Consider the following 22,067-nt stretch of genomic DNA (forward strand, 5'->3'; position numbering starts at 1 on the left):
TGCTAGCCCACCGTAAGCCTTCGGGTATTTTTTTTTTCCCCTCCCTTCTTCTTCATCCCACCTCCCGCAATCTGTGCAGGCTGAACGTCTTAAGGATGGCTCTGCGCTGGCTCTAAGCCACCTTTGTGTCCTCCCGCTCCTGGACCGTTTCAAGGCTTTTAGCGTGATTTAAGCGCGGCGAGCACCGCAAGTCCAGGTAACTCTCCTGCTGCCCGTGCTGTCCCTCCTGCGGTGCTGCAGCAGCTCCGCAGCACGTCTCTCATCCCCCACGTAGGGCCTGTGCTCCTTGAGGCTGCCCCCAAGCTGTTCCCTGCAGTGGCTGTGCTGGCAGAGCCCTTCCTCAGCACAAAATCGGACTCGTAAGGGCTCCGCGTGATACCTCCCATCGCCAAGGCACTGGAAAGAGGCCGGATTCTGCCTGCCGTGTGTTTGCGAGCCCTCCTAATGCAGATGGCCCCACAAAGCCACCTAGGTGGCACGGCTCTTCCTGGCCGCATCGCCTTTCCACGCGGCTGGCTTGTTGCAGTGCGCGGATCTTTCTGCTCGCTCTTCTTTGAACTTCCCCTGGTCCCCTCATTAGCAGTCTTTTTGGCATTGACGGGTCAGGAGTATTTGCAGAGTATTCCCCAGGGTCCCTCCTGGACACCATCTCTCTCTCCCTTATGACAGACCACATTTGCAGGCTTCCTTTTTCCCTGCCATATTGCATTGTCAATGTCTGATTCACTGCCCACTCTGACCCTGAGGTCTCCTTGGGCATTATTCATTTCTGGATGTGTCTCATTCTAGTTAGCTTTAATAAGGCTGCTCTAGGCTTTTTTTTTTTTTCTTTTTTTTTTTTTTCTTTTTTTTTTCTTGGCATTATTTCCTCAGACAGGACAGGGCTATTTATGTCCTAGATGGACTTCTGTATTTTCATCAAGAAGGAAAGGTTAGCACAGGAACTGTTGTGTTCTCCAAAGTGTCTGCTTGGGGTTTTTGTCTTCTCATTAATTACATCAATTTGTGGTTGACAATTTTAAGTCTGTAGCTGTGTGAAGAAGACTTGTTTTCATTTTTGAGGGACATTGTCAGGGTGATGCCCTTCCTCTTCAACCCTCTTCTGTTGACAGCTATAATGATATTAGAATTCCCAGACTGGATCAGGCCATTAGGCCATGAAGTTTCCTGTACCTGACACATCAGCTGAGTGAAATGTTCAGCTAGGCATGTGAAAATTAATCAAAATCAACGTTGGTTGAAACCTACTGCCTTGACATGAGGTGGAGAATTTAAGAAGGTTCAAAGAAGGACTGGCTGGCTATGTGTCCAGCTTGCAGTGGTCGGAGTTGTTACACTTAATACTTACAAAAAAAAAAAAAAAAAAAAAGGAAAGTAGATTAAACTAATTTTTTTCAGCTGTTGAACCCATCTGATATTTGGAAATCAGGATGAGTACTCCATGTAAAACATATCATCACACACCCACCTTGCCTGTGGCTGTTTTCTGAAGCAACTGTTCCTGCCCATGGATAGACATAGCACTGAACTGGCCAGAACGAAGATCCAAAGTGGCAACATCTGCCTCTATGGTCTCTGTGGAATACCCAAACTATGACCAAAATGTCCATGAATCTCATCAGTGCAAAAACAAAATACAGCGTGAGCTAGGAATATGTGATATTTTCCTCTAAGCTATTCAGGAGAGATCCCATTTCTAAACAATGGAAGATTTTATGTGGGGTTTAAGGACTAGAAAGAAATTTTCTGAAGCCACTGAAAAGCTACCTACAGTTCACTACAGGCTGCAGTATCTGTGAAACAATCTGAAGGTCTCACTTTGTAAATTCTCACATGAACAAGACACTTCAGAGTTTTCACAGCTCTATTTATTTTTCAAAAATGTGAAGGGATCTTCTGACTTTGTAAAGGGGAAACCTCAATGTAACAGAACTTCTCCTCACTCTTTTCATTTTTATTTTTATTTTCCAGATGAAGACAACCCCCCCCCAAAAAAAAAAAAAAATTACAATTTTGCTTCACTGCAAGAGCAGGAAAGAAAATTGTGTTTAACCTGGTAAGCAATAGGCTGATGCCAAAAATTTTAAGATAGAATAAATTATTAACCTGGTGTCACATCATTACAGATGCAATGTGTGGTCACCATGCAAATCTTTAAAAATCCACAGTTTAACACTTCTGACCTTCTGTGATAATGAGTTCTACAGGTGAACAATATAGGGTATAAATGTGTCTTTTATGTTTGTTTGCTTTATATTTATAGCCTTTTAATTGCAGTGTCAGATTATATTAAGGATCAAGAAAATAGTGAGCTTCTGGATAGCTTAAACCATGTATTTTTTTTCATTTATTCTTGCTACTAGAATCCAAACTGTTTTCATTTTTTGCCTCCCCAAGCTTGAATGCTACATGTTTTCTAAGTCTCTAAACCCAGTCCTGTAGATCTACGTGCAGGGATCAAGGATCAGCCAGACAATTGTAAGAGGCCAAGATCCCTCAAGCCATACAAGCTTCTCACAGCACTGAACATGACCCTGTGTGTGTTTCTAATCCCAATCCTTTGCAATACAAAGGAAACCGGCTAGTTTCAACCACTTTCCTGTCCTCTTTGCCCATACCTATGGTCTGGTGGACCACTGGAGAGGTAATGGTTTGCTAGATGGATCCCAGTGACTGCACACAACCCCCTGTTGCATGTTTTTCTTCTCTGAATAGTTTTGTTCTTGATGACATCCTTCTTCCAATCAAGCTCCCAAAACAGAAGAGGTTATTCCAGCAAATCTAAATGCCTCATTCTAATTTGAGTTTGTTGGATTTTTTACCTCCTTCAAGAAACGGTGAAGAAAAGTAGGTGATAGCTAGATTTGTGGCTTCATAAGCCATGTGAGGAAGTACTCCATTTCTTCCTATGCCATAGATATTTTACAGCGAAAGAGCTTCCCATTGCAAGGTACAAAAGAACAAAGAAACAAAATTTTCATCATCCTATGCTCTTTTCATTGACACATTATGAAATCTACCTGGTTTCTTGTAGCTTGCTCTCTGAACCTCTCAGCTGCCTCCCAAGTAGGGAACCTGTAACTCCAAATCCTTTGAGTTCTCGAGTTTTACGGTTTCTTGAGCATCTGTCTTTCGCAATTTCAGTAGTGAAAGTCAGGAGATGAAGGTAATTAGAAAATGATAACAATTTTGGTTTCTCCTTTGTTTTCTCCTTTTACCAGCATGGAACTTCTGGTTGAAGTTTTAGTTGAAGATGACAATTTATTTTAAAAAGTGTTCTGGAAATTCAGTTTTCTAACATGCTATTTCTCTGCTGCTCTGTGCACCTCTGAACTGTTCAAAACAGCACCATTTTTCTTTAAGAAATGGCTATTACTTCCAAATTGAATAATCCTGACTATCATGACCTTCCCCCAGTTTTTCCTCTGGTGTCTTGCCCGTGGATGATAAAAACAAGCCCTGTTTCAGTGAAACTCATACTGAAACAGATATTTTCAAAGCTGTCACACACCTCCGAATTTTTTGCCTCTCCTAATTCCAGTGGTATTGAAATATCACAAGAACAGCTGTTGTTATGTTGCTTATGGAGTCAGTAATTACAGAATTGTGTTGTGAAAACAACAAGCTAAAGAATGGCAGATACATCCCACATACATCCAATTTAGTTATGTTCAGCCAGACTGAACCGTTCAACTTCAGGGTTCAGCCCAGACTCGTTGCAAACCACAAGGAAACTCTGCTTTTAAGCATGACGGTAAGGAGTCCTTCACCTCGGCATTACCAATATGTCTGACTGATCGTTCCTGGCAGAAGCATAAAAATGTGAGCATAGACAAATAGGACATGTAAATAGCAGCTAACGCATTGGGAGTTTCATTGCCTCAACAGGTTATAATGGCTCTAATCAGCACTCCCACGAGCAGCTAGCACTTCTGCTTGCCATAGAAGAGGCCTGAAAGGGCAGAAACATCTTCCATTTGAAACACCATGGCAATAAATACATCACAACCAGTATGGTCTTTAAAACCAAAAGCTTGCATGATTGGGATAAGTGAGGAGCCAACACACATCTGCATGCATGGGCTAGTAGCAAATGGAAAATCAGATTGTGTCCCTTCAGCTGAACAAACGCTACACAGTGAGATCAGTTCATGACCACGTTTCACTGTAGGTCATTTGGGTGCACTCTGAATCTTGATGGCTTCCCTGTAACTGATAAGAAATGTTATCAGTGTTCCTCTGATGCTGCTGTTGTAGGAGGTGTTAGTCATGGGCACTAGGCAGAGTCTGTAGACATTACTCCTTTCCACATGCAAGGATACCGCAGTTATATTAGAAGCCAGTGCTGTTTGGCCAGCTCTGTTAAAGCTTTGGGTGCTTTGGGAATATTTTAAAAAATGTACAGAAGCGTTTTTCAAGAAATGCTTCATTTTCTCGGAAAACTCCCTTTAATTTGTTGTGGAACTCACAGCACTCGTCTGCAGGGCTGCATTTGCTATGAAAGTGCACCACTTGGGCTGTGAATGCTATTATTTATTTGTGTGAAGCTTGCATTCTTGGCAGTCCCCAGTCTGTTTATATTCATCAATTCTCTCTTCTTTTAGGGATCAAACTTCCTGTGTAAGTTACCCTGGCTTAACCAGTTTCTCCTCCCTGCCAGAGCCACAGTAGCTGTCTGTCTGTACTTTCGGATGGTAGAGAACACCATGTAATTCAACTTTGTCATTCCTGTTCACCGCGGACTCGGCTAAAAAGAATTATCTTCCATTTGTTCCTGGCTAAGTGTGCTTATATGAACAGTGTCTGTGCTTCAGCTGATGTAGGCTACTCACTGTGCAGTAATAACTTGCTTGTGAGTCTGACATGAACATACTTTATATTTTAATAACCTCTGGAGAATTGACTGTCTTTGCACAGCACCTAGCACAATGGGACAAAAAGCACTAAAAAGGTGAGGCAAATAATTAATACATCAGAATCCATGTGTATTTTTCAGTAGTACACACGTGCACACATCCACTCACAGACTTCCAGGCCCAAAGGGTTAGTCACCTAAATTGAGCCAAAAGGCTCAAATGCTGAAAAGGAAAATGAAGAGATGAAGTGAGTTAAGCTTCATGCAGCGGGTTGCTTTAGATCTGGGGATGAAATCCAAACCTGATTCCTGCTCCACTCCAGCTCACACCAGTGTCTTCTCCTCCTATTCACAGTGCCTGCCACATCTGTCTCCTACCAAAGGTTTCAGTCCAGGCGTATCTTTCTCACTTCTCAGATAAGTCCTGCTGAGAACCACAGGTCATTCCCTCCTCAGCTGATCAATTCCTCCTTCTCAGGATTATGACTTATTCCAAATCTTCATCTCTCCAGATAACGCTATTCATTCGTATACCTGCTTGTGTGTGAGGTTAGTTCATCCACACAAGCAATACTAGGTCAGTTTGGAGTAGTTTTCTAAAAAGTGGTGCTTTTCTTTCCCTCAACTCCTCTACTTTTTGATTCCTATAACCTTGGTTGACCGCAGTCATCTGTGGGATTACACTAGAGCTGAATTCTCTACCATACACCTTACACTAAGGTTTTAAATCCACATTATATTTTTATTAACAAAGTAGCTTACGTCACTTTTCCCTCTTCAACCCAGGGTCACGTTGCTCCTGCCTCTGTCAAAATTCACCAGATTTCTGTCACCAAAACCAACTGTGGGATGTGCTGTATGATCAGTCACAGAAACTGATGTCATTGGAAACCTAACTTTGGCTAAAGTCATTTTTAGCTTAAATATTTGAGTCATCTGTTGCAGTGTAAAATATGAGGAAATAGTGAACAACTGCATATATATACATACATGTGCATACATGCATGCATATATATGCGTTTATACATATTTACATACATACATTCATGTGTATGCGGAGGTTGCGGAACTCCTTAAATGACAATGTCATTGGAAAAAAAAAAGTAATGTCAGATTGCACATTAAGAGGTACATTTCCTTTTCAGGAGAAATTATACAGCAGCATAGTAATGAAAATGATGAAAAGTCCCCAAGATACTTCTCTAGAATAGCTAGCTATGTACAGAATTTGCAAAATGAGCTAGAGGTTTGTATGAGAATTTACGTGAGCTAATCAACAAATCTGCTGCCACCCTTCCTGCTTGCCGAGTGATATTGTCATCCCAGCGAAAACAAACACCCAGTACACCACGTGGGCCCTGTGCATGACACTTTATATAAGTGCTATAACTCGGTGTTCCTGATGTTTGGCTGAAGGCAAAGGGCTAGCAAGAATCTCAGCAATGAAATTTATGTGGGCTGTTTTATTATTCTCCACAACAGGTCTTTTTTCTGCTTCCTTCTTTTTTGGAATTCCTCTCATCTGCTTCCTCCCAAGAGCCTTCGTCTGAAGAATGGACACTTCAGCTTCTTGTGCCTGGATTCAAGCCGCCAGGTGGGTCAGTCATCAGAGACCTCCTAGTGATCCCAGTTTTTGGAGTCCAGTGACCAGTATATTTTAATAGATACCTAGTCCCTACCTCTTGTGGGTGTAAAAGTCTTGCTCCCATAAGAGGGTGACGCTAATCCAAGCCTGCATTTTAAGAAGGCAGGAACATTGTGAATTCAAGCAGATGTCCACATTTTAGATGAAGGTGTGATTGCAGCCAAAAGGCCAGGAATACCTGTGCAGTGTTTGTAAATACACATACTCTCCTTAGGAGAATGCAGCCTTTTGAAAATTTCCATCTCTTCTGCTCCCATGCTGGTTGCCTGTACCCCCTCCTCCTAATCCTTCGGGTTGTATATGTGGTTGCCCAGTCATCCTGTGTTCTCTCTTCCCACAAGCCCTGCTCCTTTCAGGTAACCTGTAGGAACCAGGAGCCAAACCCTTGGCAGAATATTTTATGTCTCCTTTCATACGGAATTGCGCAACTATACCTACGGGCGACATTTAGAGTACGATCCCTATGGATGTGGCATCTCGCTGCAGGTTGCCATGAAGTGCAACGAAAATACTGAAACTGCATAATGCAGCTGGCTTCTCAGCCTCGTATTAATGTAATTTTAGGTCTTTTTTCCTTAAATGAGGAGAAACATTTGCTCCGCTGTAAAGGATTTGCAGTCAGAAGGAGAAGCGGCAACCTTTTATTTTGCATTTAATGAGAATAGCCCCCACTAGAAAAGAGCATATTGTCAGGACCTTTTTTATTTACTTTCTCAATTAGCAGCAAACTGTGATAGTAATTCATGGGGGAATTAACACTCTGTTTTCTGCATTTCACTGTCTCCTCTGCCTGTAGCTATTTTAGGAAGTGCAACGCTGTGGGATATACCTAGTTCCCATTAATAGGTACTGTACTGAAAGAGAGCTAAACATCTTCTAGCTGATCCTCTTTCTAATTTTTTGTTCAGTGGGCCTTCTAGCAGGGTGGGAAACATTCAGCAGGAATCAGAGCGATGCAAGTGGGCTTTTGTAAGAACAGACCATCTTGCAGTTGAGTGGAAATGAGTGGACTAGCAAGCACCCATGATAAAGCAGAGGAAGGCAGCAGCTGCTCTTGGATTCCTGGCAAGCATGAGCTGTCCACACTCAATGGATGATAAGTTTATCTGTGACTGAAATGTTGGTTTATTGACCGGGGTTGTAGCTCTGCAAGTTAATTAGCAACAGGCTGAACTTTGGGCACTTGAGTTCCCCCAAGGCTGGGATGTCTGGTTTGCATCTTTGAATCAGGGGTTGAGACGCTATGGGGATTAGCACTGCAGCAAGCCCCCTGTGGACTATGGAGGGTTAAAAAAAATCCTGTTTACATGTTCTCCTTGAACTGGGTGAGGAAATATTTCCTGAACCCACAGGCTTTTTTTTCACACTTGAAATACTGTATAGCCAATTTGAATATTTTTCTAGTGCTTAACATTAGCATCTCTCACACAGTTTACATTACTTTGACTTATGGAGGTCCCACTGTGGAGGATTTGGAAAAACTAAAGTTCTGTATTAGTAAGCCCGTGACAGAAAAAGAGGCAATTATCTCTTACTTTAAAAGCTCCAAAGTGTAATTCTTGCAATTAATTCCTACAAGGTTCAGAGAATCTAGGCTGGGTTTGGTTTGTGGTAGATATTTACATTCTCCTTGGATCGGCTATATGTTTATATATAAGAACACTGATCTCAGTAACAATCTTCTATTTAAACTTGCAAGTCAAATAGACCCTATGGGGCATCTGATGTAAATTAGTGAACCATTGTTAGAAGTCCAGCTGAGTATCTGATGCTACAGTTTAAAATAGGTTTCTAGGCATGTCTTTGACTCAAAAGTAAAAAAAAAAAAAGAAAGAAAAAAAAAAGAAAAGGAAAAACAAGGAAAAAAAAAGCTCGTAGACTCATAAAGCTCTTTCTTTCTAGAATTAATTCTCTTATCTGTTTTCTCCCATATGACTAGCTATGTATCAGCTAAACATCATGATAGGGAAAATACCCAACTATTCAGAGATATAAAAACAGCCTAATGCAGCACACACCCCAGTAGGAATTTCACCCATAGGAACTGTTGGGGTGGGGCATTAGGAAAGAGCTATAATTTATAATTGGCTACTGTTCATCAGACAAAAAAGAGAAATTCTGAGTTCAAAAGGGACTTCAAAATGTGAACCTGTCAGAGCCTCTGCATTCTGTTTGCTTTGGATAGTGCATTAACATCTCTAGCAAAGCTTATGTTATTTTGAGTGATGGAGGTCCTACTGTGTAGGGCTGGGGAAAAAAAATAAAGTTCTATATTAGTGAGCATGTGACTGGAGAAAAAGGCAATTATCTCTTTCTTTAAGAGCTACAAAGTACAGTGGTGGTAGCTTCTGACAAGAGTAAACTCAATGTGCACAGCTTAAAGGCAAATTGAGGACGTACAGATGAAAAGTTCAGCCCTCTCTTCCTTCCCCCCTCCTTTCCTTACCCACCCTTATGATCTCTTTGCTACAGTTTGAGAGAAAATCTGGGGCACTTGTTTCTTTTATTTCTTCCAGATTGTTATTTTATCTTCATTTTTGGTAGAGCAGTAATGATATCCAGTGGCTGCTTAGATGAATCACTGATAGATATTCCTTAGGGATATTCCAGAAAAATGCATCCCGGCCAGGACTTATTTCCTAAGTCACAGCGTGAGTCTGAAACCTCTATGGTCTGCCAACAGTAATCAGCTCCTGTCACTGGTCAAGTTTCCATTATTTTTTCCCTGGTTCTCTTCTTCAACCCTTCTATTTTCTCCACCCCCACCAGCAATTAAAGGCTGCAGCGACTCTCTTATGTGCGTTAGGAGGACAGAACACACACAGAAGCCTTTTCTTACCTTTGCATTTTATCTCCAGAACATTACAGCTTTTTTTTTTTATTTTTTTTCTTTTTCTTTCTCCCTTTGCACTTACTAGCTTATGTTGCCTTGATTTGGGATTTACAAGATTCTTCCATTTCTTTTCTCAGGTGCTTCACAGGGGGAAAACTGGCCATGCATTTCTACTCTTTGAAATCTGCAAGGAATAGAGGCATAATCAATAGAAAAAGAGAAGATCAGGAATATTACAGTGAAAAGAGGTGAGCTCTATTCAGGGATCCGAAACCTTGCCATGACAAATGACATGTACAAAGGCTCCACATCAATTAAGGAGGCGAATGCTGCTGCTGTATTCGGTAGTTGCTTCTAAAGTGCAAAATAATCTCTCCAAAGTGCAGGCTGTGTCGTGAACTGAACTATGAGCTAGAGCGCGGGGCCGTTCTGCTACTTCTGAGCCACCCAGCCGAATTTTGACTGTGCTGGTAGCCACCAGGGCTGCTTTGCCACTGGGAACAGACCGTTGCAGGAGCTGTGCCAGGCACGTCACAAAATCTCCCTGCAAAATCTCCGAGCTGCGGTGTTCCCTTTTATGGGAAAGTTGCTCTCCCAGCACGGCTTTTAGGGTGACAGCACATCAGGTCTCCCTCCCAAAGAAGCCCCTTTCAGCTGAACTCTACTTGTTGCATCAGCTGCCTGTTAGAAAGCAGCCAGTCGCTGCTTTCACTCCGTAGGCAAATTTCTAAAGAAAAACGTCACTAGAACTGGCCTAAATTCATTTCCCTGACTTGTCTGACAGTTTATCTGTTACTGTAGTGGTACTGAGAGCTCCTGCGGACGAGCTTACATGATGTGGAGCAAATGCTGCCGGCTTTTCCCCCGTGTCCTGCGAGCAGTGCAGGTCACCATGCTGACCCCACCATGTTTCGAGCTCTGTGGCAACTCCTCCCTGTCATAGTTGATGTACATGGTGTATATTTGCAGCATTGCTCCCAGAGGTATGAGTATCTTAGGAACAGCACTCTGTCACACTGGCACTTCGCACCGCGTAGTCTTTGTCTTAAAATAGGCAGAGCAGGCTGGGAGATGTTTACAGTAAAACAAAAGCTCTAGGTGGAGCAAATTATCCTTGTGGTATTTAATTTGTGATTCAGGCTCATCTATGACTCTTCCTGCTTCTCTGCAATTAAAAGAGCCTGTAACTACACATAAGCATTTAGATTTAGCCTAGTCAGGTTTGGATGCCAAACTTCTTTTGCTTTTCAGCAGCATTTGGGTGCTAAACTGTTCATTCTTCCCTTAAAAAGAATCCCAGAATTCAAGGTGTACTGTTTTTTTTCTTTTTTTTTTTTTTCTTTTTTCTCTTTGTGCTTAGGTTTTGTGTTACAGGGATCCAGTAAATATTTTACAATTCTCACACTAGTATTGCAATAACAACTCCATGGGATATTGGAGCACCATAACAAAAAAGCCACACTCATACATGTAAAAATTTTAGCAGATCCTAGCTAACTAGCATATTTGCAGGGTGCCATGTCATGATCAAAAACTGGTGTTATCATCCCTGTAGGAAAGCCCCAGTGAGGTCATGTTGCATTACAACTGCTGAGGATTTTCTCTCTCATGTCTTCTGCTTGGGGCTAGAAAGACTGTAAGCTGGGTGTTCGCTGTCCCAGAGAATTAAACAAAACTCCAAACTTAAAAGCAATTATTTCTGCTTATTTTAATCAACGTTCACCAGTTTGGATCATCATCATTTCAACAAAAGAATTGTTTATCCCATTCTTATTAGATCTCAAATTAGTATCTTCTGGCGGTACAGTAACTGGAATAATAAATGTACTCATATTAGCTGATACATATTAGCACACCACAATCCATGTACAGCACACACGAGTAGTATTTAATAAAAGTTTGCCTAATGGGACATATACTAATATGGTACTTTCTTTTCTTTGGATCTGGCTATAGTGATGTGGTTTCTCATGTTATATCTTAGCCTTTCTAGGCCTTTAAACTGCTGAGTAAGCAGAGGAGGTAAGGTCACTCTTCTTTTCCGCTGCCACTGCTATTAGCAGCAACTGATGTAGTTGCAACAGAAATAATGCTGTCCTCATTTGTTCTCTCCTCTGGTACCATGCAGAAGCTTTCCTGAATGTTAACAAAAGGCTCAAAGTGCCTGTCTGGTACGCATAGAAGGGCCTCTGCCATCCTATTTCCTCCTTAATAGGCGGAAAGTCGCTGCCTGAATCATAAGTCCAGCATGGTGGCAGTTGTCTTGTGCAGTGACTCCATTTATTTTATTCGTGTAAAGCTCTGAAGTCAGATCCTTGTTGTCTTTTAATCAGAATAAACTCATTGACTTTCTAGTCTTCACCTTCAAACACTGAGTTATCCAAAGTGTGTGATCAAAGACATGGTGTGGAGCAGGCAAAAGCTGAAAAACAGAAACGTGATGTTTCCTAGTGGGATGTTTGGTTGACTAGAAAGTTCAGAAATAGACAAATACCCCTTTTTTTTCCTCCTCATTGATTTGTCCTTTGCTACTGTGCAGGCTGTAGATACACTGCTAGCCACCCATGCTACTGACACATTGTTGTGGTCAACTAGAAGGTGTTCTTGGGCTGCAAGACACACTAGGGTTATTGGCTTGCTGAACACAGAAAAAAGTTGTCACAACTGCTTTGTAGCAGAGAAAAAATCTTTTTTTTTCTTTCTGTACTTCTGTATTACCTTAACTCTTTTCAGAAATATGTGCTTTCTCTGGAACAGGCTTACTAGTAAAGAGCAAATCCAACTCATTGCTTTGTATGCATTAATTCCTACTGATATTGTGTAGATGCCTTCAAATCTAAAAAACCCCAACACTTTAAACCCAGGCCCCCTCTGTAAATATAGCTGCCATATTCCTGCTTTTATTCACAATATAGTTTGAAAGACTAACTTGCATCAGCTATCACCAGTCGTGTTTTCAAAGAAGGTCAGGGCTCTGCCCCCGTAACATGCCCATGGGAAGCTGTCTTTGTTCTTACCTTTTTTCATCTCCACCTATGAATTGAAACAAAGCTAACTGTACCAACATCTTTTTCTAATATTGGTATGCATGAGTGGAATTGGTTATTCTCCTAGAAGGCCTACATATATTCCAAGTAACAAGACATGAACAATCTGAAGTTATGCAAATTAGCCTCTTCCAAAACATTGAGACTGAGAGGCCCCCAGCTAACAGACTCTTCTGTCATCTGCCAGGACAACTCTGTCATCTCTTCTGCTCCACCACAGAAAGTGTGAGGCACGTCCAGGGCATTTCCATTCTACAATAAACTTTTAATGAATGTCAAGGCTTTTCTGGCTCCACGGGGTAGGGACCAGTTCAGACCATCCCTAGTAGGAGAGGTATAGAAACAGCGAGCGAAGTTGCAATTAAAACAGCAAACCTTGTTGTTGAGAAGATGCAACTCCACATACTTCTGCAGGGCAGTGCAGTGGAGACAAGGTTACCCGGGTCCCTTCCTGCTCATGGTGCAGCTGGAGGGGTTGCCTCACAGTGAAAAGAGGACCTAGCAATGCCTCTTTGACGGGGCAGCATCTGCTCAAAGAGCACAATGCAAAGTACTCCAGCAGCTGCCATTCTCTTCTGGCTGCTGCCTGTTCATGGGACATGTAGAAATGCTGCCCCTGTTCCCCTGCTCCGGGGTCTCTGAGGAATCAGGCTGTAGGATGCCAGTTGGATTATAGTAAAGAGTAAGTTGAACAATGAAATATCTTTTTTTTTTATACAGCTCTATTATTTCCAAACATAAATTTAAGTGGAGAGGTTAAGGATAGGAGCCTACTAAAAGAGGTGATTTGAACGTTATCGACTGGAGTAAAAGGAAGTGTGTGCTAAGCAGGGATCTCAATTGTGAAAAAGAAAATTAATCTATCTGTTGAATTATTTGCATGGGTGATAGCACCATGATATCTGACACTTTACAGGTATTATGAATCTTCTCAGTTCGCTGTAGCTTCATCAGAAAAAGTTCACGCTCTGTTCTGAAGTGGGAGCAGCATCAAGCTCACTAGAGGTGTTCAACGCTTCTGCCACTGAACTGTGTATGAATTTTACCATTTGTGGGAGTTGGCTGGTACTCCCAGTATTATGAGCTGCCAGCTGCATATGAGTAGGCAACAGAGGAATGAAAAGAGAATGAAAATAATTTGACAGCTTTTATAATATTTTTCATTCTTTTTCTTAACCGTCACTGCAACTGTGCCCCAGAGCCTTTTTGCCCTGTAGGATCAGCACCTGGGTTACCAAAGGTGGGATGTAGAATGTTTGCTTTATGTTGGGTCATGGTCCTACATGGAGAGATTTACAGGGTCAGAGGAAGCCCTTGGCAGAGATAGCAGGAGGCTGCTTCTTTCCTGTGAGCCTACTTAGGGACAGGGGACTCTGGAGGCTGCGGTGGGTACCAGGGGCTGGGACATCCCTGGAGAGGAGTAGGGGACAAGCGTGGAGCCAGGGCTCAGAGGTGGCTGAGAGAAAAAGGCATTCTCTGGGGACCAGAGGGCATGGTCTGCACCTTTGTACTGCTGGGCTGGAAGCAAGCCTGCAGTCATGGACCTCTCTTTGGGATGCAGCAAGTGTGATGGGGATTTGATTACAGCCCTCTTATTTCTCTTCCACCTCACCAATCATTTTGATAAGTGCACTTAACAAGTTCAAGTTTGTACCTGGTTTCCCATATCTTTGAAAGTTGTTTGGCTTTGTTTATTCTCTAATTAAAATAAAGTTTTAAGCTTGCAGGGCATTTAGATTTTGGGGGGAATTCACCTCAAGTTAAAGGTGTAGGTGGAGCACCCTCAAAGCTCTTGGTGACGGAGGTTCCCTCCTCATTTTTATTTATTTTTTTTTCAAACTGCAGGTATTTAAAAAGAACTTTTTACATAAACTGCCGTAGTATGGATAAAAATAGCAGAGGAGAACAAATTTCTAAGAAAATTGCATACGTGTGATACAAGTTTGTGAACACTGTGTTATAAAGATAATATCTGCTTCCAGATAAATGGTGCTCTGCGAACGGTGGTAGTTCTGTATGTATCTGTCAGCTTGTAGTGATTCACAAACTGCAGGACTTTCAGCCAAGAAGCAATTTCATTTCTGTTTGCTTTTTCCCTACATTATGTGTTCAAGTACTTTGAATCAAGCAAATTCTGGGTGCCAAAATATTATGCATCAGAAATGAGAGAAGGTGAAAAGTGTGTGTACAGTGCTTGGTTTCTCACTGTTCCCAGTGGCTTCAACTGCAGAAATAAGAAGCAGCTGACAGGGAGAAGGAAAGGGCGCTGGTGGTAGAGGTGAGAGGATGCAGTGGGCTGCTCAACTGTGCCACGGGTGTGTGCAGGTGTGTTTAATATAGACTGTTGCCCCCTGAGCTGGACTGAGAGAGCCCAAAGCAGCTGGAAAGCGCGCTGTGCTGAAGTGTATCCTGCTGTGTTTTTCCAGCTCATCGTATGCAGGCTGGCCCATGTGAGGGTGCGTGTGCTACAGCTGCACATCTCAGTATCGTCACAGCCCCCAACTCCACACGGAGGACTGAGACTGGGGAGAATGGATGAGGACAGAGAGAATGAAGGTATGTTAATTTATATGCAGACTTTATTTAGCACTAGTTCTGTTGCATTGATCTGATGCATTATCACCTAAGAACTAGTTTGAGTTTGAGTCAATTCAGTGTGAATGAATAGCCTACGCTGACCTCCATGTTACTGTGTCAAGTTTATTACCTCTGCTATTCATACTGGTTAGGTGGAAGCTAGATTATGTATCTCCACAGCGTGCTGAAGCTGTGTCTGAAGCTGCAAAGTTTACCTAATCCTAGGAGCAGGAGGACTTAACCCTAGGACTTAAGAGGACCAGGTCCTTGGAAAGCAGTGTGTAACTAGCGAACTAGTTGCACGGGCACCACAATGCTGCCTCAGATCTGGGAATCTTAACTGCTGTTTCTTAGCTGGTAGTTATAATCTCTGTAAATAAAAATACGTGGACACTTCCTTGTTCTGGAAAGAAGTTGGTCCATGAGCACTGGGAGCAAGCCTTCTTCCCTAGGAAGGGTGATTTGAGTTTGGAGGACTGTATCTAATGCTTAGTCCACAGCCTTTCAGTCATCCTTTCAGCAGCAGGATCTCTTCCTTGCCGTCCTTTTTTTCCTTTTTTTTTTTTTTTTCCCCCCCCAAAAGACAAAAGGACAAAGAGCTTCCATCCTTTTGTCAGGTTTTTCTAGATGTGGCCAATGAGTTCAAAAGTAATTATTAGGACAATGTCTTAGAGAGATGAATACCCACACAGACAGCAAAATCACATTGGAAAAGAGATTTGAAAAGAAAAACACAGTACAAGAGAAAGGCTGCCTTGGCTTATGTAGCACAGTAGTAGAGCTGCTTAAACATGATCTGTCTGGGCAACAGTTTCACTTAATTAGGATTTTATTAAATTTTACGGAGATAAAGTTCCTTTATCTGTGATTGGTATGATAAATGAGGCACATGTTTTAATTTTCCAGAAACTTTAATTCCTAGATGTACAAAGTCACCTGGCAGTCAGAATAGCTACTGGAAATCCCCCCAAAGGCTTGTCCCTTTTCCAGCCCAATCCAATCCCCAGGCGAGAGCCCAAGCTGTGCAACACTTTGGACACTGAGCTTTATGAACCCAAGAATGGAGACTATGATGGGTCCAGACATGCAGTCTGCTGCTGCTGTCGTTGTACTTGGTCAGCTTGAACTCTGCATTGTACTCTCCAAGCCCCACGGGAGCTCATTTCAGTGATACCAGTGCTGACCCAGCAGCAGCGGAGCTGGAGCAGTCCTGCCTTACACTTCTTCACAACAAAGCAAGGAAGTGCTCAGGTGGGAGGAGCAGGTGTAAAGCAGCTTAATGCACTCTAATCAACAGTGGCCACCAAACTGCAGACTATTAAGAAATAATGGGAATATCCCAGCCAAATCTAAGGTAAGTTTCTAGAAAAAAGGCCTCCAAAGGTTCTTGTGGGTGCTGTGAAATCATACTTGTACCAATGAGTGGCCTGGGGTGGTCCATCCAAAGCTGACATGTAATGAATCTGGCCTGATTTACGTGAATAATTTGAGTAATAACTTCTTCCAACTGACGAGTAAGGCTCTTGCAAGAATGATTATGTCATAATTTATCAATGAAATGGGCTTCCAACATGCAGAGTCAGCAGGATCTTTTCCTTAGCCTGGGTAACAGATATTGTTACCTCTTCCTTGGTCAGAGGTGAGATACTGCTCTTTTGGCCTCATTAAGCTTATCGAAGAGCCTGTGGGTTATTTAGTTAGAGTTTAAATAAAACTCTACTGGAAATACATTGCTGCTTTGGGACTTACCATTTTTCTCACCGTTAGGTCCAATTCTACAAAACTCAGCCAGGTTCCCAAGTGCTCTTTCCTGGCATTTTTAATATGAAAAGCCCTGAAGGAATTAACCGAAGTTGACCACAGATTTGTGTTTTAGTCTATGTAGAAGTTTATCTATCTGCTTCTCTTTTCTCTCTACAGTTTTTAGTTAAGGCAAAATATAACTTCATCTATTATTTTGTACCGTGGTTTTTAAACTATTACCTCATCTATATCCAAATTTTTAGTTTGTAGTGTTTTGGTATGATTTTGGTATAAATTTAAATGCTTCATGTAGAGATGCCAATTTTTCATTAGCCTTTATGAAGATTTCGTTTTTTATGTTGCTGGAGAGTATGCTATAATTCTGTCATATAAGCATTTGCCATACCTTACAGTACTGCGGTTTTCAGGAATGCAAAGCTAGTTTGTTCAGTAGTATCCCATTCATCAATCCTGAAAGCCACAAAGGCCGTAAGAAGGTACTCAGCTTCCCTGCCTGCCTGGGAAACTCACCTTCCAAATGCAAGATCTTCAAATTGTTGTTCCTGCAGTCAGTCTGATTCTGAAATCATCTTCATTGTTGCATCGTTTGCAATTTCAGCTAACTACCGGGATGTTGGAAGTTATCTGTTCTCAGAGACTTCAATAAGTCCCAAAAAAGAAAAGGTTTGCTTTCTGCTAGTAGAATTTGTAAGTCTCTTTGTGTCTATTTAGTTGCTTGCCAGGACTAACCATGGCTTTATTTGGCTCATATAGTCCAATAACTCTTTGAGCTGTTAATTTCTCTTTGACCAATGAACCATTTGTGACCATAGCTCCCACGATCCCAAAGACACCTATTGATACTTATTGGTACTACAATTCCAAAAACAGAATAATTAGTGGTTTTTTTTTGTTTGTTTTTTCCCAATCCAGAGAAAGAGCTAAAATGAGAACAATATGTAGTTACGAATACTTTTCTATTCTGTATGGTGGTAGGAAAGAGTGGTCTCCATATTTTCTATAGCTCTGATGATTAAGAGATGGTGGGATTGTGCCAGTAAGCACCAGATAAAACCTAACCACTGGCAATCTCTGGGGACATGCTCAACAAATCAAAGGAAAACAATGGATGAAAGGAAGACAAACCCAATATTATAGATGACATTCAGCTTTATGTTTTGGAGTGCTGCAGGAGGAATTTGTTTCTTGCATTTAGGATGCAGATTGCACAGCCAGAAGAAATGCTTTTGTGAGCCATTTCTTCTGACTCATTAGCCGTGCAGACCATAGGACTTCCCTAATTGACTAAATTATCACCTGAGCTTGCCAAATATATAGCTTGCTATATATATCTTCAGACATCCCATTCTCACTGAAACATTTCCAGTGATGGAGATTCTAGCCTGTAACACTTCTAACACTCCAGTGGTTAATTATCCTCACTGTTAAAAATGTCTGCCTTACGGCTGGCTTGAATTTTGTCTAGTTCCGACTTTCAGACTTTGGCTTTTCTTATGCTTTGTTTGCTAAGTTGAGATAATGAAGAGACATTTATAAAGAGTCCTTAGGTAGTGCTGCCCTGCCTTTGATCAAATCACACCTCAATCTTCTTGTCATTAGGCTAAGAAATGTCACCATAGGGCATGTGTTTCAGTGCATTTAATCATCCAAGCGGTTCTTCTCATAACCTTTGTCAATCTATTATCATCCCCCCTGTAGTGTGGACATCAGAACAGGACAGTATTCTCTCTGTAGGCTCACACCATGCAAAATACCCATATCCTATACCTTAATCTCAGTTGGGATTCTTCTGCTCATTTACCCAAAGGCTGCAAGAAGAATTGAATTAATTTAACAGGTTTTTTTTTTTGTTTTTTTTTTTTTTTTTGGTCAGAGTTGGATCCTAAAAACTGTTAATGTTGATTGTGCAGCTTGCACAGAGTAGCCAGATGTTCCAGGAAGTGTTGCACTGTTTGTGATTTGCAGTGGCCAGTGCTACGACTAGTACGTATTTGCTTTTCAACACTCTTGAAACAATTCTGTATGGTAATATGTGTTCCTTTTCTAGCTGACTATGTGTTCCAGTTCTGCTGAGCAATTCTTATGCCTACCTGGGCAACCTGCTCCAGGGAACCTGCTTTGGCAGGGGGGTTGGACCCAATGATCTCTTGAGGTCCCTTCCAACCCCTACAGTTCTGTGATTCTGTGATTCTGTGATTCTGTGATCGAAGTATGTTAGTTACAGTTATCCCAAGTCAGTTGATATGCAGAAGGTTGCAGGTTCTCTCCCTGCTTCCCTCTCAGTGCTATTTATCTCAAGGTATACTTCAAGGTCTGCTTCAAGCTGGTGATGTCTTCCCCTTTCTACCCTTCAGGAACAACAACAATCCTTACATTATCTATTGTTTGTTTTATAGCTTTCTCCTGCAAGGCCTTCATTTCTTTGGAGTGTTTTTTTTCCTTCTTTGCCTTTGTCTTATCAGCTTTAACCTGAAGGTAAGATATTAATACCTCTGACTCAGTAATTTACTTTTTAAGTCCACATTTGTCTATTTTGGAAAAAGGGATGCAGGTACGGAATGATGGCTCTTTTGCATTTAAGCTTTATCACCAGCCAGTCATCTCATCCACCCTTGAAGTTAGTTGAGCCCTGAGACAAGTAATGTAATCTACTCTGCCCGTTGGTGTTTGAGCCCCTTTTATCTGGGAGGAGGATCATAACAGAAGTCCTTTCTCTTTTTTTCAGTAGGCCTGAGGGCTACAAGGCACATGGACCTGGGTCTTTCTGCATGTAGAGGGCTCTGTGTCATCATCTGGGTAGGGACTGTTAATGTCTTGATGAAGAAGAAAGATCATATACATTAGGTTGAAGGAGGTTTGATGAGGCATTTTCATTGCACCTGTATCTTGACTTTCCTCCTCTGCTTTCCATTACAAGTTTTACAGAGTTTCTTTGAACTATAGTAGTGCCCTTGGGGAGTATAAAGTTGGTCTGGAAGTCTCCATGCCGTTTTTTTGGAGAGATTTCTAGTTCTTTCTCTTCAAGCTGAGCATAACAGCAGCTTTCGTCTTCGTATTTTGGCATCTTCACTTCTAGTCCCAGCTGGAAGTGGGAAATGCACTAGCAAATGAAATTGAACAATAACAAGGACAAAAAGGGGAAAAAATAATAAAATAAAAAGAGTCACAGAGGGTTCATATGTTGTGCTGTGTGTCTTCCTCCTGAGGTGGGTCTTGATCCTGCCAACTGTTCCCCCTTAAGAAAGTTTATGCCTGTGGGTACTCCTGCTGAGTTCAAAGTTACTCACATGAATAATTGATTGCAGGGTCTGGGACGTAGTTTGCAATTCCTTTTTCAAGATAATTTCATTATCATCAGATCTCCTTTTGCTCTGAACCTTGCTGGGTTGGGGACAAGTAGGTCAAAGGGATACCTGATTTTTTTTGTTGCAGGAAGAGCAAGCAACTAGCAACCCAAAACAGTGATTTAATAATTATAATGAGGAAAAAAAAAAAAGGCACTGTCACTCTTTTGTTGGGGTAGGTTTTTATCAGAGTGGTGAGCTTTGAACAGCTTGTTCAACAAGAGTTCGAGTCCCGGGGGAGGAGAAGAGCTCAGAAAAGCTTTACGTTTTGCAAATGTTTAAGTGCTATTATTCATTGTATAATACACTACTCTGGTGTCTGCTTCAGAGCTCTGCTGCCGTATTTTCTGCCATGTAATTTTCTAGAAGTCATACATTCCCAAATTTATATTCAAGGAAATCAGTATAACGTAGAGTAATTAAGTAATAGTCGAAGTGGATACTAGCTGCTTCAGCACAAAGGGTTTTAATTGGTTCTTATTTGGATATACCTTTAGCAGTTGGTGTACCACATTGATACAATACTACTAACTCACTGAAGGGAAAGAGGGAAAAAAAGAAAAAAAAAAAAACAGAGTTGCAGAGGATGTGAGAAGGAAGAAAAGAACAAAGAAGACTTTTCTCCAATCAAATGCAAATGGAAACGACCCTAAAGATTCTGGGAACACAGGCTTTCTCCTGACAGTGAACATTTTCATGCAGTAAAATCCATTTTTGAGACTCATTAGCAAATGCTGTGATCTTGCTTATTTTCTATAGCAGTGTCTAGTTATTTCAAATTGATTAGGAAACCTCCAAATTGATGTGAGAGAGTGAATCACGAGCTATTCCAGGTATTTCTGTAATTGGTTATCATGCTTATTTACAATTGTTTGAGTACAGCTAGTTTGTTCTGAACTTGATTTTCCCTGCATTTCAATTGCTGCTAGGTGTGTATTAGTTTTAAAAAAAAAAAAAAGTAAAGACAAATTAAACTTCCAGAATGCTTTTGTTTTAAAAGAGCTGAAGATTTACAGAATGATGGATTAATTTAAGATGTACTATCAATAATGATTTTAAAACAAAAGAACGAGACTATCTGTCTATTGATCACCTATCCATCTCAAGGGCATCTGTCACTGTCAGTGTTACCAGCCTGTTTTGGGTCTAATTAAAGTTCCTTCCACATGGCAACTTCTATTTGCCACTTACTGGTTAAGGTCTTGGTTGCCAAAAACAAAAGTCCGGGATCTCTTTGCAGTTACACTGACATGGTATGCAGAAACTGGAAGATGCAGCAACCTGCAATGCTTGTGTGAACTTCATAAAAAAAAAGGCTATCAGGATTATGGTGTGTCAGAAAAAAAAAGTCCATATCTGGAAGGGGAACAGAAGGCACTTTGAAGAATGGTGTTGCCTGTCAGTGTGGGCATCTGTTTGTTTTGCAAGGCTACAGCTGCCATTGACAGCACTCATATACAGAGAAACAGGGAAAGCACCAGGATGACAGAGGATGCTTGTGATGACACAAAATCATTGTTTGTCGAAGTCTGGAGCAAGTTGCTTGATTAATAAGTGTGTGTCCTTAACTGGTTGCAATATCCCCATTAGCTGGACACAAAACCCCATCTTCTCTAGAGGGGAAAACGCATCAGGGAACTACCAGTCAGGGGTTTTCATCTGTATCGCTAAAGCTGTGCAGTTTGTGATGAACATCACATTTTAAAAAACGTGAAAATATTTATCAACCAGCTCTGTCGGGAGACTAAATATTGCTAATGAGGAAACTGTGTACCAAATGTTGGTTCCAAAACTTGCCTAGCTCTGTTTTGCTCAGTCATAGCTTTAGGCATCGTCACCTGTTCTACAGAGCAGGGTAGTGCTGTGCTGTGAGAGCTTTTCGTTTTGATTTCTGCAGCAGGGACTGGTAGGCAGAAAGGATCTCTGAAGAATGAATAATATTTAACGACCCAGTAGCACAAATGTAGTTAACTTTATCCAAGATACCTTGCAACACCTGCAT

At 41.5% G+C, this 22,067-nt stretch overlaps 1 protein-coding gene across 2 annotated transcripts in view; it reads left to right on the forward strand.

Annotated features, from left to right (window-relative positions):
* Positions 1-22,067, forward strand: part of LOC310893273 (uncharacterized protein) — a 296,192-nt gene that overhangs the window by 42,913 nt on the left and 231,212 nt on the right. For both annotated transcript variants that reach the window (XR_014578859.1, XM_083821963.1), the window contains 3 exons: positions 6,338-6,449; positions 9,471-9,581; positions 14,807-14,936. Coding sequence is in view for 1 of the 2 variants with exons in the window: in XM_083821963.1 (XP_083678089.1) it covers positions 14,916-14,936 (21 nt within the window). In the remaining variant the exon portion in view is untranslated. The remainder of the gene's footprint in view (positions 1-6,337; positions 6,450-9,470; positions 9,582-14,806; positions 14,937-22,067) is intronic.

Source organism: Anser anser, assembly GCF_964211835.1.
Source record: "Anser anser genome assembly, chromosome: 2".
In the NCBI taxonomy this organism is placed as follows: Eukaryota; Metazoa; Chordata; class Aves; order Anseriformes; family Anatidae; genus Anser; species Anser anser.